The sequence below is a fragment of the Morus notabilis genome, unplaced genomic scaffold (genome assembly GCF_000414095.1).
Source record: "Morus notabilis unplaced genomic scaffold, ASM41409v2 Scaffold794, whole genome shotgun sequence".
NCBI classification, from domain to species: domain Eukaryota; kingdom Viridiplantae; phylum Streptophyta; class Magnoliopsida; order Rosales; family Moraceae; genus Morus; species Morus notabilis.
The window spans coordinates 182330-199719 of NW_010359940.1; the positions used below are offsets into that span (position 1 = coordinate 182330).

Below are 17390 nucleotides of genomic sequence, written 5' to 3' on the forward strand. Positions count from 1 at the left end.
ATCAAACTCAAAGAGTTGATAGAGTTAAACTAATACGTAAAAGTTGTTCTGATAAATTAAAAACTAATACAAAAAGCCCTTTTGTTTTCTAATTGATAAAATTATAAACTGAAGAGCTATGTAAAACGATTTGTATCGAGTCGAAGTCAGATTTATGGCTTGCCATCCTCTATAGTTCTTCTTGCCTCGTCAACTTTTCGCTCGTCTTCCAAGTGTTGAAGATGACGCAAAGCAGAGATTTCTTCTCTGATAATCTCGAGAAACTTCTTGCCCTCATGAATCTTTTTGGTGAATTTCTCAACCTCGGTTTCCTTCTTTGCGTCAGCAACTAATTTTTGCAGCAATGGCAGATTGAGGGGGAAACTGCCTATAGTTGACCAATATTCGTCTAACACAAAAGCGGTGAGCTCCAGTGACTGCCTCCGCAGGAGTAGTTTTAGATATCGTCCAATTCTCTGATTGAGATGTAACTTTATATGATAATTTTTAATTATAATAAAAAAATTAAATGTGACTGTTTTTGAAAATTTTTAACTGTAATAAAATTAAAATTAAAAACTCAAATCGGTTAAATAAACGAGACCTTAATGATAGTTCCCACTAATACAATCATGCAGTCATTGATGAATTTAGGATGAGACTCCAATTAGGGCTTTAGCATTGGATCCTCACTTTCGTACCTTTTGTAATAATGAACATGTTAAAATATTGACCCACTTCCTAACAATTTAAGTTTTTAAAATGGATTGATAACTTAACATGGTATCACAATGGGAGGTCTTGAGTTTAAACCCCTGTAATTACACTCTTTATCCTATTTAAATTATCATCATGTATTAAATTTTTAATATATCTTGAGTTTAAATATTCACGTGTTATGTTTTCCAATTAATTTATCCATACGATTGTTTATTTGTTCTCTCTACATGTGAGGAGGAGTATTAAAATATAAAACTATTGTTGATTTACTTTCTAATAACTTAAATTTTTTAAATGAATTGATAATCTAACAAGTGTCTCAGAAAATGGTTCAAACGGTTCAAACAGTGATATCTCTATTCGAGCTCGCAAAGCAGGAAGGTCTTCTGGCTTAACGTTCCATGACTCTAAAGGGGAGGGTAAACCAAATACATAATAGCAATCAGTACTACACACTACAACTCTTTGGTTCAGTGCATAGCAATACATATCAAATTTAAAGTTTAAAATCTTATCTATAATTACTTTATTAAAATTCAATTATGACATTACTTGGTAAGAAATATTTCACCCGAATTAATCACAATCTAAGGCCGCATTCGCTTCGCAAATTTGAGTTTTCAATTCGAGCTGAGATACGGCGTAACAGAAAAAGTTAAATATGATATTTTTTAAAAATTTATAATAATAAAAATTGAAAACTGAAAACTCAAATCGGTGAAATAAACGAGTCATAATAGTTGAAATTTGTAATTACATATTCAATAAATAAATAAAAATATCTCTAAAATAAAGAGAAATTGAAATAGAATTGAAAAAGAAGATCTAGTAAAAAATTAAATAAAATACCTTGATTAGTGGAATAAAATTGATTATTAGGTTGAGAATGAAGTGAGGATTGGGAAATGGCTCGGAAGAACAAGCGTTTTCCATCAGTTGGGTGGCGATAGAAGATGACGAGATCGCCAGGCTTGAGAGCCTTATCTTTGACAAAACGGGTCCAGGCTTGACGGGGGAGCAATACAATGGAATCCGGGCAGTGGTCGTAGCGGAACTACCAGGGGGATGTTGGAATCATGATCGTCTAAAGTGAGGATCTTGTGTTTGGTATTAAGAGTAAGGAAGTGATATAGATGGAGACATCATTGGGGAGTAAGAAGCTTTCTGATTATTTTCCGTGAGGAGCAGGTAGCTGCTCCAGGAGGCTTGTTTTTCTGTAGAGATATTGGTAGCGGTGGTTGATAAGTGCATGAAAATATACTTTTAAATTGTTCATAATTATTAGATAAATTAAGTTTTAATTAAATATTTTTATGAAATTAATTTTATGTGGAAGTATTTAATTTTAATTTAATTTATTTTGTTTTGTAGGAAAATTAGGCATTTGGGCCAAAACTATAAAGAGAAAGAGAAGCCCATCTGAAGCCCAACCGTCCGAGCCGCGCCAAGCCGTCCAAGCCGCGCCAGTCCATCCCCGCCACGTGTCGCTGTCTTGTTCATCGCAGATCCGCGTGGACCAGTTGTCCCCTTGCGCACGTGCGCTTGGCGCGCACCGCCCTTCCCCCTGCGCGAGTCTCCTCCACGCGCGCGTCACCCGGGTTTCCTTTCTTCTCCGCGTGGGTCCCGCGTTGCAGCATCCTCCCAATCAGCGCGCGCCACGTGTTGGATGCTGATGCAAATGTCGGCCACTTCTTCCCTCTCCGCAAATCCACTTGCGCCACGTGTCCATATGGGACCCAGATGTTGGCCACTTACTCCTCTCAGCCTCTCCGTGCGACACGTGTCTCACCCGTTTGGGATTCTTCAGCCATATGCGTTTGTGTCCGTTGTGATGGTTTTTCTCCCCCATTATCAGTCTTTACTTCCAAAATAAAGCATTGTAAAACCCAAATTAATTAAAAAACGTTCATTTTCTTCTTGTTGCTGATTGCAACTTTTGGCATGGCTCAAAAACCCTATAAATAGGAGCTTTGTTAGATGTATTAGGTTGTTAATTTTGAGCCTAAATTCTTACACTTTTTCTCTTATTTTCTTGCTCTTATTCTCATACTTTCTTTTTAGAATTTTATGGGAATTATGTTTAAGCTAGGCTAGAGTATTTGGGTGAGGCTAGAGATGATCTTATATGTGTAGTGAACTTGTTTGGATTTTGATTCTCCAATGGTTTGTAAGTTTTATACATTTGAGTAAATAATTTTCTTGTATCATATTTCTCCCTCTTATCAATATATTTTATTGTCAACTTTTATATAAATCTAGTCAAGCTATTTTTATGTGATTGTTGTATGATATTATATATTGATAGGTATTGTTTTATGAGTAGTCTTTTACTGCAATATTGTCAACGGTATATTGTCGCTTTTAGATTTCTCATAAGACAATTTTTCCTTGTTCTAGACGTAAGAATTTTATTTACTCGAATACATTTTAATTCACAAGTTCTTCAAATATTTATTTTCCGATTGATTGTTTGGGATGTGAAACTTTCAATTGAGTCAATTTATGAATCAAAATCCAAATAGGTGAACAAAGCATATGGAGGATTCTCAATGCCTTACCACTTTTTATTATTGAATTTTCTCCATTTTAAATTGCATTATCTTTATGTTAAATTGCTCTAAAACTACAAAAACAATATTTTCTTTTCTTTGTTTGATTGCTTACTTTTCTAACGTTTTTGTTCTACTAATCTCTTTTGTTTGATTTTATTATCTCCTCGTGGGATCGACCGTTCTAATTGTGCTACAATTGACCGCTTATTTTTATACACGTTTGGGTGTAATCAAATTTTGACACCGTTGCCGGGAAGGTGCATCAATAAGAAGTTCTTAAGTCTTTATTTATTTTAGTCTTTCTATTTAGCATGTTTGCTTATTTTTGTTTCTCAGTCAAGTTGTTGGTTTTTCTTCTCTCGGTAGTTAGCTTAGTTTTTCTTCATTAATTTGTTAGGTTCTTTTACATCTTATTTTGTTTAAAAAAAAAAAAAAAAAAAAAAAAAAAAAACGTTTTTACAGCGTCATTTTTTTATTTATTTACTTATTTGTGTCCGTAATTGGTTGTCGTGTTGCTGTGTCTTTGAAGTTTTGTTACATTATTTTTAGTTAAAATTTATACATTTGTTTTTAGTTAAAAACGTGTTGCTGTGTCTTTTCTTTTCTTAGTTCTTCTTTACTTTATTATATTTTATTATTATTAATATTATTTTGGTCATTTTGTTCGTTGTCAGTTTTATTGTTCATGCTTCATTAGCTTTAACTCTTTTCTTTTAATTCCGTTTCTTATTATTATTGATTGCCTAGAATTATTATTTTTTATTTTTTCATTCATAATTAGAATTAATTTTTAAGTTGTGACTTTTAGGTGACCAATTTAGATATTAAATTAGGACTCTTAATTTATCATAATTTGTGTAACCTTAGGTTTTACAATAGTATTAACTTATGGTACTAATATCTAACATTTAACATTTCATAAAACACATCATAAAATTTAATAAATTTTCAAGCAATTTTGTGGAAACGTTGAATAGTACAAACTAAGAGAGTTCTGTCTAAGAGGCTGGTCCTTGTTAGCGTTCTACGCCACCAGTCTTTCCTGGGAACGTTGCTCTGTCTAGGAGGTTGGTTTTTAAGGAGGCCTCACTCCACCAATCTTTCCTGAGAGCACTCTTAGGGATTGCGATTCGCGGTTCTACATTATTGTTTTCTTTGTTTAAAAAAAATTAAAAAAATTAAAAAAATCAAAAATTAAAAAAAATTAAAAAATTTAAAAAAGTGAAACGTTGTAGAGTGAATGAATCGTTATAGAGACGAATTAGAGAGATTTACAAGAATATCGGAAAACCCTAAGGAGATTTAGCCACCGACTCCGGTGACCATTTAACACTGTATTTACCGATAAAACCGTATTTACTAGTAAATATCATATTTATCTAAAAATTCAGGCACCGACATCAGCTACCGTTTAACACTGTATTTATTAGTAAGTACCGCATTTACCAATAAATACCATAATTACTATTAAATATCATATTTATTTGAAGATCTAGCCACCAACTCCGGCGGCCGTTTAACACTGTATTTACCAGTGAATGCCGTATTTACTAGTAAATATCATATTTATTCAAAAATTTATCACCCACTCCAGTGACCTGACATTATATTTACCAATAAATACCGTATTTCCTAATACATATCATATTTATCTAAAATTCTATCACCGACTTCGACGACTGTTTAACACTCTATTTATCGGTAAATACTATTTTTACCATATTTATTTGAAAATATGATGACTGGCTCCGACGAGTAGTAAATACCATATTTATTGGTAAATACTATATTTACCATATATATCTGAAAATTCGACGATCGGCTTCGGCGAATGATAAAATTTTTTTTCCTCTCTCTATGTGTTGAGAATTTCGGCCACACTAACAATTAGGGTAGAAAAAATGTTTCAAAAATTGTGTCAATAATTTTCTACTATTCTCTTATTTATAGAGTAGAAGTCAAACTTCTAGAATGAATCCAATCTCTATCTCTAAGATAAAGCTTGTTAATTATCTCCTATTTGAATTTGAAACAAAATCTCTCATTCCCTTATCCTTAGTGTGGCCGGCTAAGATAGGAGATTCTCATCCCTATGTGGCGCCAATTTCAGATAGGGAAGGAACAGAAAATCATCATTTATCCTGTAGTCCAATTTTGACTCAAATTCAAATTCCAATTTAAGTCAAACTTAAATTAATTTGAATTCTAAATTGAACAACTTATCAAATAAGTTTAAATGGATAAATCTAGATGTGTTCAAATTCAAATTTAAATAATCACATTATTTAAATAATAATTAATTTTCAATTAATGATTTTTGAGTATTTAATTTTAGAATTTCGTAATTCTAAAATTCCCATTTTGTCCTTTGTGTCTGGTAAAATTACTAGGACAACGCGGGGACTAATGGACCTATAATCCCGAGCTCTTATAAAATTAATAATTAATTAATTACTTTAATTAATTAATTAATTCTATTAATTCTAATAGTTACTCCACTATAAACTTGGAATTGCACTCTTGAAATTATAGATATAAATTATTTCTAAACTGTGAAGTGTCCATTTGATATAGTCATTGTATATAGATCAATCCTCCATAAATAATTCATAATTAGAGCTAGGTAAAATCCGTTAACCTCTCTAATTACTTCTTTATCCTTGAGTACCATTGATTCTCTAATGGACAGTGATTCATAAAACACATTCATGAATTTGAGCTCCTACTGGTCCAAATACTGAATCAACCCTCAAGAGAATTATTTATCTACTTCTTTCTTAAGAATGAATGGATTCCATCTCATGTAATAACATTCCCGGCTACTTACTTCATCATGTCTCCAAAATACAAGGAATAGGATTCAGGATCTCAAAATCCATACCGAGTAAATCAAAAGACACAAATCCATAAATAGGAGTCTGTTAAGAACTCAGGATTAAGACCATCCTATATATGACCATCGGTAGACTCAATTAGAATTTCTATACTTAACAGAATTATTAGAAATTCATATTGTGTCTGTGTCCTTGTTCCACATAATCTCATTATGTGAAATACACTCATTCAATATCTCACCATATTAACAGTGCGGATAACACCGTTCCATTCTAAATGGGAATGACATGTATTAATAATGTTTTAATTAAAGATTCTGAACTTTAATTAAATTCATTATGAACATTGCTTTTTGATTATTATCCTTAAACATTATCCTTTCGTATATAACACTTATATACAATGTTTAAGGTTACATAAATAATCACGGAATTGTCATTGATATTCATAAAATATTCACAAATATATACACATAAAATGATGAATAAACTATTTTATTAAATAAATAATAAATATCATATTACATCTTATGCTTCTAGGACACCATTCCCAACAGAAGTATGGTGGATTACATGTGGGTTTTGGTATTCAGCCCTGATTTGGTGTCTAAGACGTGTTTAAAGTAATTTTCCATGAGTTTATTTCAAAATCGATTCAAAATACAAGGTTTTAGCATTGTTCCTTGCCAAAATAACGAGTTGTTCCTGTCTGCGAAGTAGCACCGGTCACCCGCACCGGGCGACTAGGCTAAACAACATCGGTCGACATGTGGTGTTGGATATCACTGTCTCCGATCAACCGGTGACACTTGTTTCCGCCCAAAAACTTTTGAGAACCTAATTTTTAGTTAAAATTTCCCATACTCCTTGAGTTTTAACCTTGTTTAAACATGAGGTTGTATTTTTATCCCCTTTTGGGAGATACATTATGGATTTTCACCTTATGGTGGAAAGTCAGATTCCTCGATGATGAGATTTTAAACAGATTTTGAAAAGAATGTGAATATATATATATATATACATGTGTGTGTGTAGCGAACATATATATAGAAAACCTTCCAGAAACCTGACTTTCGTGAGGCATGGCTCTCGGAAGTGAATTTTAGAAAAAGAACTAGTCCCGAATTGAAATAATTCGAGAATGATATATATAAGTTCCCAAACGTTATCCATGTGAGCGTTTAGATAGTTTATTCAGCATGATGGCCACAGAGATTGGGATATGGAGATCGTATCTTTAAGGGCAGGTCCTAAAACCTGTACGAACCACTCCGCAGCGTGAGCACTTGCACTATATGATGTATCGGTACTTTAAAAGAGCATTTCAAACTACTGGCATATGATGTTTACATTTCTTCTTTTTTTTTTTGAACACTTGGGTGTTCTAGTGTTTAAACAGGAATACAAATACCTAGTATTTATGGATTATACGGGTGATAGACGTCCTATCACTTTGAAATGAATTTGAGAACGGTATAGCATTTTAAAGAAGTTTTGAGATACTTGATTATCAGCCTCATTCTGCATACGATGGCATCTACTAAGAGTCACATGTTTGAGCCGATTTCTCTTACAGTGTTATGGTTTTAAATCGATATTTCGGTTATTGTAAATATCGTCTATGTTTTTATTTTATTATCGTACCCTGTTATCTTCCTACTGACCATTCGGCTCACCCTTGTTTTTAAATGTTTTTCCCCTCCAGAGTTGGCATCTTGTCTTGATGCGTAGTAAGATGACATCTTTGAATTGAAAGCTCCAGCTTAGAAGCGGTTCGTGTTACTTTGAATTTGCAGGTTGTTTTTTTTTTTTCAAAAAAATTCTGTGATGTATTGTATACTTGTATATAAATTGTATTGGTTGGCATTGTCCCAATGTTGTGTAAAGTTTGAGTTTATAGACTGTTTTGATAATATTTGTAAAAGAAAGACTCTGGAGTAATATATTTTGGTATTTATATATTTTATTTTTGTTTTCATGGATTTTTGTTAATTAACACAGTTTAATTAAGTTAATCTTTAAATTAAACTCTAATAATCATGATCCCTCCTTTAGGGTCGTGACATTTACCACCTTCATGAATAACCCATTATGTTTGGCCAAATGCAGAAAAAAGAAAAAAAAATTAGCGAAATTACATGGATATTAAAGGTCCTTACTGTTGAGATACTACGATATTAGCTTTACAAATCTTTATAATTATCCTTTCTTAATCCTTAGTGATTGCTCTTTATTTTAGGTGATTATGTTGTTGTAATTGACGGATGTAATTGCATAGCTGTATAGCTTGATTGTAGGGTCTTGAGTCATGTATATGTCTATATATTCTCTATACATGAATGAATAAATATAACAAATGAAAAAAAAATATATTCATCATCTCTTAGTTTAGATTAACCTTATGTAATGCTCTCACAAACTCTGCGACGATGACTCCTCCCACTCGCGATTGTAGTTGTTACTCAAGCTTGTTTTAAAGGATCAGACTCAATTTTGACTAACTGGTACAGATCACACAAACCCAGACTCCATCTCTTATATTTGTTTGGTTCGTTGTTCAAATTGTAGTGATTTGGTTTGAATTATAGAATCTGAATTGTGGTGATTTGAATCGTAATTCGAACCAGTGTTTGAATATGTAAATAAATTGTAATTCAAATTGGGAATAAAATTCGAATTGTGTTTGAATTGAGTGTTGAAAACTATCATTAAAGTTTTATAAGAGATCTTATAAACTCTCATTGTAAATGACATACTTATTATATATACAATATAGATGGAGATTTGTTCCTCTTTTCATTATGAGCACATTAAAAAAAATATCTCAATTAAGATTGAAATGAAGAAGTTATCATATTTTTAAGCCTGAAGTTGAAGAAATAAAAAGTAAAAAGACCGTTTTCAACAATTAAGATTATTGAATTTAAAGGCAGGAGTCAATTATAAAATTAAGGATTTAAATTAGATTTAATGGTATGGTTCTCATTTAATTCTCAATCAAACATCACTTTAAATCTAATTGGTCTACCATTCCAATTGAATTTTTAAGTTCAAATGGTTGAAACAAATCTTTACCTCAAAACAAAACCCACATTTACTGAGAAACAAAGCTGAGGCCCTTAAAAGGAAATACAAAAGCGACATGTGTTCAGCGAGAAAGAAATAAAATAGTTTTTAAGGATGACTTTATGTTTATTTAAGTTATTTTTTATATTTTATTATTAGCTATTCCCTGACTAGACCAAGTAGCTACCCTTCTCGACTAGAGACCATTCTTAAAATTATGAACTCGTTTAGTTTACTGATTCGAATTTTTAATTTAAGTTGAGATATGACCAGAAACTGCCACTAAATGCCTCGTTAGCCGCGGATTTCTACCGAAGCAAAGATAATCGCCATCTCCGATGGGGTCGAATCGCCGACGAGCATCATCAAGATTGACAAGAAACAGAGAAAGAGAGACAGAGAGGGGAACCCACGGAGGAGAGCCATTGAGAGAGATAGAGGATAATCGAAGAAAGAGAAGAACGAAAGGGAGAAGAAAAATAGAGGGGATAGAGAGAGAGTGTGTACGAGATAAAAGTAAGAAAAAAGAGAAAACCTATAAGGGTAAAATTGGAATTGACCAATATATTTTTATAAATTAAGGAAGATAGGCTATAATTTATCAACTTTTGAAAAAAAAAATACTATTTATTTCAAAAGCATATCCAAAATATGTTATTTAGTGTATTTTCCTTTTTTATTTCTTTTATTTTTATTTTTTCACGGTAAAGAGAGGAGGTGGGTCTAATAAAAGGAGTCGGATCCTAAACACCAATATAATAAAAATAATAAGAATTAAATAAATAAGTAAATAAATAAATAAATTAGTTGTCTAAGAAGATTTTTTGATGTGGCATATGCCATTAAAAATTTGAAAAACTTAAAAATATTGGAAAGACAAGGATAAAAAAAGGGAAAATGCAGCAAATATCCCTTATGTTTGGTTAAAATACTATTTTTATCTTTTTTATTATGCAAATAGCCATAATACCATTTGTATTTATAAAAATAGACCCAGAGTAATTTGCATAAATGATTCCCAATCTTTTTAAAAAGTGACAGTTTAATTATCAATATTTTTCTTTATAAAACGACATCAATCTCTTTAAAAGGTGAGAGTTTGATCATTTTCGTCGAATTTCGTTAAATTTTTAACAGAATATTGTAATGTGACCCATCACATGACCTCTTTTTTTTAATAAAATGACTTAAATGCCCGAGAAAAATTATCCCTTTCTCCTAAACATCACGATCATCTCCATTAATTTGGATTTCCATTTTATTTTTTCCCATCCCAACCCCCAAACCCTCCTGCCTCTGCTCTGACCACATGCCTCACCTCCACGGTAAGCTCCGCTACGGCGATAATCTCAAAGACGAGTGGTTTGTCATCTTCCTCCACTTCGAAGCTTCTCGAAGATTCCCCGACCTCTTCGTGAGGGTTTGGGACACCGGCGGCGAGTTCTTGCTCATCGAGGCCGCCTTCCACCTCCCTCGTTGGCTCAACCCCGAAAACAGCCTCCATCGTGTCTTCATCCGCCGCGGCGACCTCCATATCGTCCCCAAAGATCGCTTGCCTAGCCCTAGCTTGGAAGATTGGTTGAAATTCATCGCGAATTGCGGCGAGGAATCGAGGGCGGCAGAGTCAGTCCAGGCCGTGGTGAAGAATCGGATATCGGAGTATCCAGAGAGGGCGAGGATGAATGTCCATAAAGGTTCCAGTTGCAGCGCCGCAGCTGGATGCAGGCAATGACGGCGTCGTACTCACCGGCGGCCCAGAGATGGTGGCAGAGCGAGTCAATCATTGTGTTGGCCACTGCGAATTCCCCGCGCAGCCACAAGATGAACCCGTCCCGCTCGTCAGGGAACCACTGCCGGTTGTTATGGTGGTAGATCTCGCCGGCGCGCTCGGGAACTGCATTTTGTCTGAAGATACCACATTTCTCGATGGCATTGCCGTGAGAAAAATTCTCGCTCTCAAAACACAAAAGAAAAATTAATACCCTAAAAAATTCGATTAGATCCTAGTAAAATTAATCGTGAATCTAGCGAAATTGATGTTAAACAACATGCAATTCGGTCAAATTAACGCTACCCAGATGATAAACAAAGTGAAATTTTGGGGAAAGCGCGTGAGCTTTTGTAACTGTTCGGCGATAGAGAAGATGAAGATCGAAAGAAAAGAGAGGAGAGAGAGCGTGAGAGATGAGAGAGAGAAGGAAAGAGAAAGAGAGCTTATCTTGGTATTTTACCAAAATATTTTCTTTTATAAGATCACATATTTTATACATGATTAATTATGTTAAAAATTTAACAAAATTTGACAAAAAGAATTAAATTGTCACTTTTAAAGAGATTAGAGGTCATTTTGTTAAAAAAAAAAATTAAAGATTAAATTATCACTTTTTAAAAAGATTGAAAATCATTTATGCAAATTACCCGTAGACCGGAAACAGCCCAGAAACAGTTAAGTTTTGAAAATGTCATGTTATCATGTTTTAAGATTGATTTTATTTAATATTTTAGTTTAATAATGTTTTAAATTGTATTTAATAAAGATTGGAAATGATAATCATAGTTTTTGAAAAAATTTAATTGCTTGAGAAGGTGTTTTGAGTTTATTTTTATAAATAGAACGACTATTTTGGATATTTAGGAGCGAAAGTAGTTTTTAGACAAAACACATAGGATATTTTATGTATTATCTCTAACAAAAAAAAGTTGTGAATATGCATAGGCCTTTAGCAGTTAGCACAACTAATTTTCCCAGTCTATTTCTTCCTCTTTCCTCCCACTTCATCTGCGTATCTCTTTTACCAATAAATAAATAAATAAAAAATCTGTAGATTCAAACACTCAATTGTTCTAATTTCAAAGGTTTTAGTGATAGTAAAGAGAATATTTTGCGCACAATATGACAATTATTGTAAGACTTCAGTTATTATGCTGTAGGAATGTAATTATTTATGTTCAATTTTATAAATTATTTGTCAACTTTATTGTTGGGATAAAAAATGCTAAAAAAAACAGTAATCTATTAAAATTAAAGTTTAAGGACCAATTATTACATGTTATAGTTCATGAATTAATAGTGCTAAAAATCATTTATTTATTTTTATTTGAAGTTTTATTTATTTATTTAAAGGATTACTTGAACAAAACAGTGTTTGTAGAACTCGTTGTGTCCTTGAATTTTTTTGTTATTTGACACGTTATAGCTATTGAACTTTGTTTTTTTTCTCCTCTAATAATTTAGTCTATAAATTTCTTTAAAAAAAATGAAAAAATTGCTAATAATAAAACTTCTTTTGTCCTTATGTTAGTGGAGCTCATATGTCAAATAATGAATGGAGAGAGTGACAGAATGAATAATGCTAATATTTTTCAATGATAATGTGATATGAACTAAGATATAGAAGAAATTAAACTGATTTTGTAATGAAGAAGTAAAGCAGAAATAATATAATACAAGATAGTTTCAAGGCTTTCGAGAGGCTTTGATCTCTTGTTAAAGACTAATTGCATACTGACTTACTATTCTAACACTCTTTTATACTAATTCTCATATCACATAAATCTAACTAACTAAGCCACTATAGTAACAAAACAATGACAAACTAACCACCAAAATGCTAAGGGGATCCTATCAAAACCACTAACGACTTATTATATTGATAACTAATTACTAACATAACTAACATAATCTTATCATAATGCAAGTGCAAAGAAGTCTTATAATTGCAGGTAAAATCGAGTTATTCAATTATTTTGATACAAACATCATGATCCGAAATGCCTGCAATAAATGGGCACCCAAAAGATAACAACCCAATTAATAGAAGAAAACCAAATAGTCTTAGCTTTCATTCTCAACATTGGCACAACCATCTATAAGAACCCTCTTCATATGGTCAATCAGCTCCTGTATTTGTTCCCTAGAGTGCAGGGGAGACGGATAAACAAGAGCGGAATCCAAACTTCCATCACGTATGGTATCGAAAACTGCGATGGAAGGGCCAACACCGTGAACTGAGGCGCAGCCTATGTAGTCCTCCAAGCAAAGATCTTTATGCAATTCATCAGTTTGGTTTACAACAGGATCCTCAAAGACTGAAATAAAGGCAGTTCTCAAGGATGATGATGGGGTCAATCCCGGGGTATCGATAGCCTTGCACATGAGATAGTTTAGGTCAGACATGTCTGTGAAATGCTTGTTGTTCTCCTTGGCATTTGCGAAGGCCATGTAGGTTCTTGTTGCAAGTTCCCATAGTGTTTCTCCCCCGGTTATGTCATGTGTATTAAGGATGGCAGAGTGATAAAATCCTAGATGTTACACAAAGTCGCATACATTAAAATTGAAAATCACTACTTTCTTGAGCAAGTCGTGTGGATGATTTGAACCAATGCATCATGAACTTTCTTATTTGCAAATTGGACTTCAAATTTTTAATTTTGGTATTGAAGATCCTACATTTGACAATCTTAGCAATGCAGCCAAATCGACAGCAAACATTGATTAAGGGACAACGATTGGGGTCACAAATGCAAGAATTAAAAAGTTAAAACTTCAACTTTTCGGGTGCATTACTGCAAAATATTGTGGGATTTTTCCATCTATTAATTGGCACATGTTAGTTATTGAGACCTGATAAGTGCTTAATTTCACACATGTTCCGGTTAATTCTCTCATGTTTCCTTGCTTATTTCTTGAGTATTTTGCGTTTTAATTGTATTTTTATGTTTTTAGGTGTTTTGAAAGCTAAAGGAATCTTTGGAGCTTAAAAAGGACAATTTGGAGAAGTTCAGGGCGCCACGGCTTGAGAAAAAGAGTGCCGCGGCGCTCTGATGCACACAGTCCAGAGAGGGGTGCCAGTTTTGGGCGCCATGGCGCCCATGTGTATAAAGGGCCAGCGCCGCGGCGCTAGGTGCTGTCATGAATTCCGGAAAAAAACTCCGTTGAGCGCCGCGGCGCTGATGCGCAACTTGGCAATCAAGAAACCCTATTTTGGGCCTTGAAAATTACCCAATTAAACCACCACTTGGAGGCCTATAAATAGACCATTCCTAAGTCTTTTCAAGGATCTTTTTCCTCATATTTTCCAGCCGTCTTGGAAGATGAAAAAGAAGAGGAAAAGGAGAAGATCAAGCGGTGGCTCTGAAGAGGATCGTCTGCGTAGAAATTCTTGAAGAATCATCCTAGTTCTTTCTTTCATTCTCTTCCTTTTCTTTAGTATTTATTTTATTTTTCAATTATGTTAGATTAGGTTTTATTTTAGTTGAGGGTGATTTCAAAACCCTAGACATGGATTTGTGATTGAATATTTAGGTGTTATTTTCCAATTTTCTATTGAGATTGCTTATGTTCTTCCATAAATATTGCTTATGATCATTTTCTTATTTTGTTTGGGTGGCCAACTAAATAGGACTTGAGAATATTCTATTGCTAAATTAGGAATCTTTATCCGTAATTGTCTTGAATTTCTAATCATTAGTAGCAAATGTGATTATTGATTGTGGTCAAGCTTTCCTATGATTACATGAAGAGCATAACTTAGGTTAAATAATCCGAGCTTCTGTGTTTATTGCTTAGATCAACCTATCTTTCTCATCGTAATACTTCCTTTGGATTAAATCTAGAGAGCTTATTCTAGGTTGTTTGAGGGAAATAGATTAAGTGAAGAGCTTGTTTTGCTTAACGACGAACTAAGGAAAGATTGGGATAGCAGAGTTTGTTGCTATCTACGGTTGGTAGTTTTGATAGGAAATTGGAGATAATATTGCATATTCATTATGATTTCATTGTTTAGTGGTGGAGATTAATCCTTTGACCATTTGTTTAGTTATTGTTTTCTTCTTTATTTATTTCAAGTTTTGTTTTCTTATATTTTATTTAGTTTAGTTGAATATTACAACCCCTTATTTATATTTCCGTTTTGCAAAATTAATAACTTATTGATTAAACCCAATCCTCTGCGGGAGCGACCCTTGCTCAACCACTATACTCACCACTATCATATCTTAGCAAGGTTTTCAATTTGATATCCCTTTGAGAACACCATCAAGACCACAATTGAAATATATTTTCAAATTTAAGGTCCCAAGTTGTCAAACACCCGTGAATTTAAAGTGCATCAGTGAAAAACATTGACTGAAAATACCCTTTGTAATCCTATTAAAATTATTATTTCCAAAAAACTCCGTTCATTTCATGCTTTAATAAACCAAAAGTGGCATGAAGAACAAAGATTATCAGCAAGAGAATCTCAAGTCTCAACCATTCACACTGGGAAAAACAAAAGAAAACAAAGAGAAAACTTTAGAGTTCATACCAAGATGCTGGCTAGAAAGAGGTGGTTCAAGAATTGAACGACAATTGGTGAGCGTAACGACACCATACTTCTCCCTCTGGTGATCAGGAAGATTTTTGGAGGAACGAGCAGCAATTAGCCCAGCAGCTGCCAACGCCCCACACAGTTTGATTTCCCTTGATTTGCAACCCTGCATTGGTTTCAACTTTTAATCATATCTAACCTCAAATCCTATAAACCAGGTGGCCAGCCACCTATAACAGACAGTTTATTTAAGTATTATGCACAAACATACCGTTTTTGTGAAAAATTTAAACTTAATTTTCGCATCAAAGTGGTATAGGTGAATACTTCAAAAGTGATATACAACCTAATGTACGTAAAAGTCTCCTACTCACAAGTGAAGGGGTATGGTCGGGGCCCGGGGCATGATCATAGACTCGCCGCTCTATATGCCCATACCCTGTGCTAAAATAGTTAGCTCGGGACGACGTCCCCTCTTTAATTTTGTGCTATTTTCTTAAAAATTTGACCTTCTTAACTTAATATAGAAGAAAAAAGAGAGTACAAATCTTAATAGTGCTTAAGAAATGACATAAATCTTCATGCCCACTCTATACAGAAACATGCAGGCCTGTAAGGCCCACACTCTTATCTCCTTGGGAATCATATCTTGACCAATACGAATATGACTTGGTCGGATCACACGAAATGGGGTTTTGAAGCTTTGCCAATACGGCATATACTAATCATATCAAAATGAAAATGCATGTAAATCTTACGTATTTAATGAGCATCTAACGGTTTAAAACAATACATTAACATGCGGCATTTTTTCACCCTACTAGAAGTTTGGCACACAATTTTCACCAACAAACACAATCAAACAATACGGTTTACTTTTTTCTTCTTAGTTTACGGCAGCTAATCTCAAGTCATAAGTTGGAGCTAAATCTAAATTGAAAAAAAGAAAAAAGAAAAAAAAGAATTAGGTGGATGGCGAGTTTTAATCACCATTTTAATTAATAGCAGAACTTTTTCTTTTCTTTTCTTTTTTCTTTCCGCCTTTGTTACTGGGTTTTGTACTGATAAATCATATCAACGGTTTATTATAAAATAGGTCTAATATTTAACTTACCATGATTTATTACTAATGAATCAATAAATCGTTGAGACATTGGTTAATTACTAACTCATATCGACCCATTAATGTAGACCATTAAATTAATAAATGCTAGACCACAAATCAGTCCATCCTCATTACCATTTCTCGAAGAACATTTTTTAATTTAACAAAACTCAATTATATTTGCATTATAAATTGGTAAGATAATCCGTAATGATATTTCTATCACTAGGTAAACTATCTTTTAAAATTAGTTATATAAATTCACAACCACCTAAATAAAAATGTGTATATTTAAAATTATATTATATTAATAACCATAAAATGCACATAATATTGTTGAATAAAAGACATTATCCTCAACATGGGTAAAAAATGATATTTTGTGTAAATACTTCTAAAAAAATATCCTTCCTGATCCTAAGGGGCATCAATGTAAAATCACTGACCTCAAGAAGCCTCTCAGTGTCCCGCCGGTTAATCTGCAGCCTGACCACTCGAGAACTCCTCGGCGAAACCGCATCTCTGAACTCCAAATTCGACAGCCTAAACGCGTTCAGAGAGTACCCTAGCACGTCAACTCCACGCGCCCAAAACGGCTTATCAGCCTTCCCTTTCGGAATTATCTCCTCAATCCCCAAACTACCCTCCCCACTCCCCTCAAATCCCTGTTCTGCCCCTCCCTCCCCGACCCCACCACCGCCCAGCTCCTTCACCAGCCCCCTCAGCAGGGCCGCCGCAGCCGTCCGGTCGCACGCCGCCGTGTGCAGCCTCAGCGCCAGGGCCCTCTCGGCCTCGCTAAGACAGTACAGGCTGGGGGGGGAAA

General features: G+C 33.8%; 1 protein-coding gene across 1 annotated transcript in view; it reads right to left on the reverse strand.

The window, feature by feature from the left end:
• Positions 1-12835: 12835 nt before the first annotated feature.
• LOC21402104 overlaps positions 12836-17390 on the reverse strand; it is a 5079-nt gene continuing 524 nt past the window's right edge. The window contains 4 exon segments of the mRNA XM_024163907.1: positions 12836-13453; positions 15460-15628; positions 17014-17386; positions 17388-17390. The exon segment at positions 17388-17390 is cut by the window's right edge and continues 524 nt beyond it. Of these exon segments, the coding sequence (XP_024019675.1) occupies positions 12987-13453; positions 15460-15628; positions 17014-17386; positions 17388-17390 (1012 nt within the window). The 3' untranslated portion in view covers positions 12836-12986.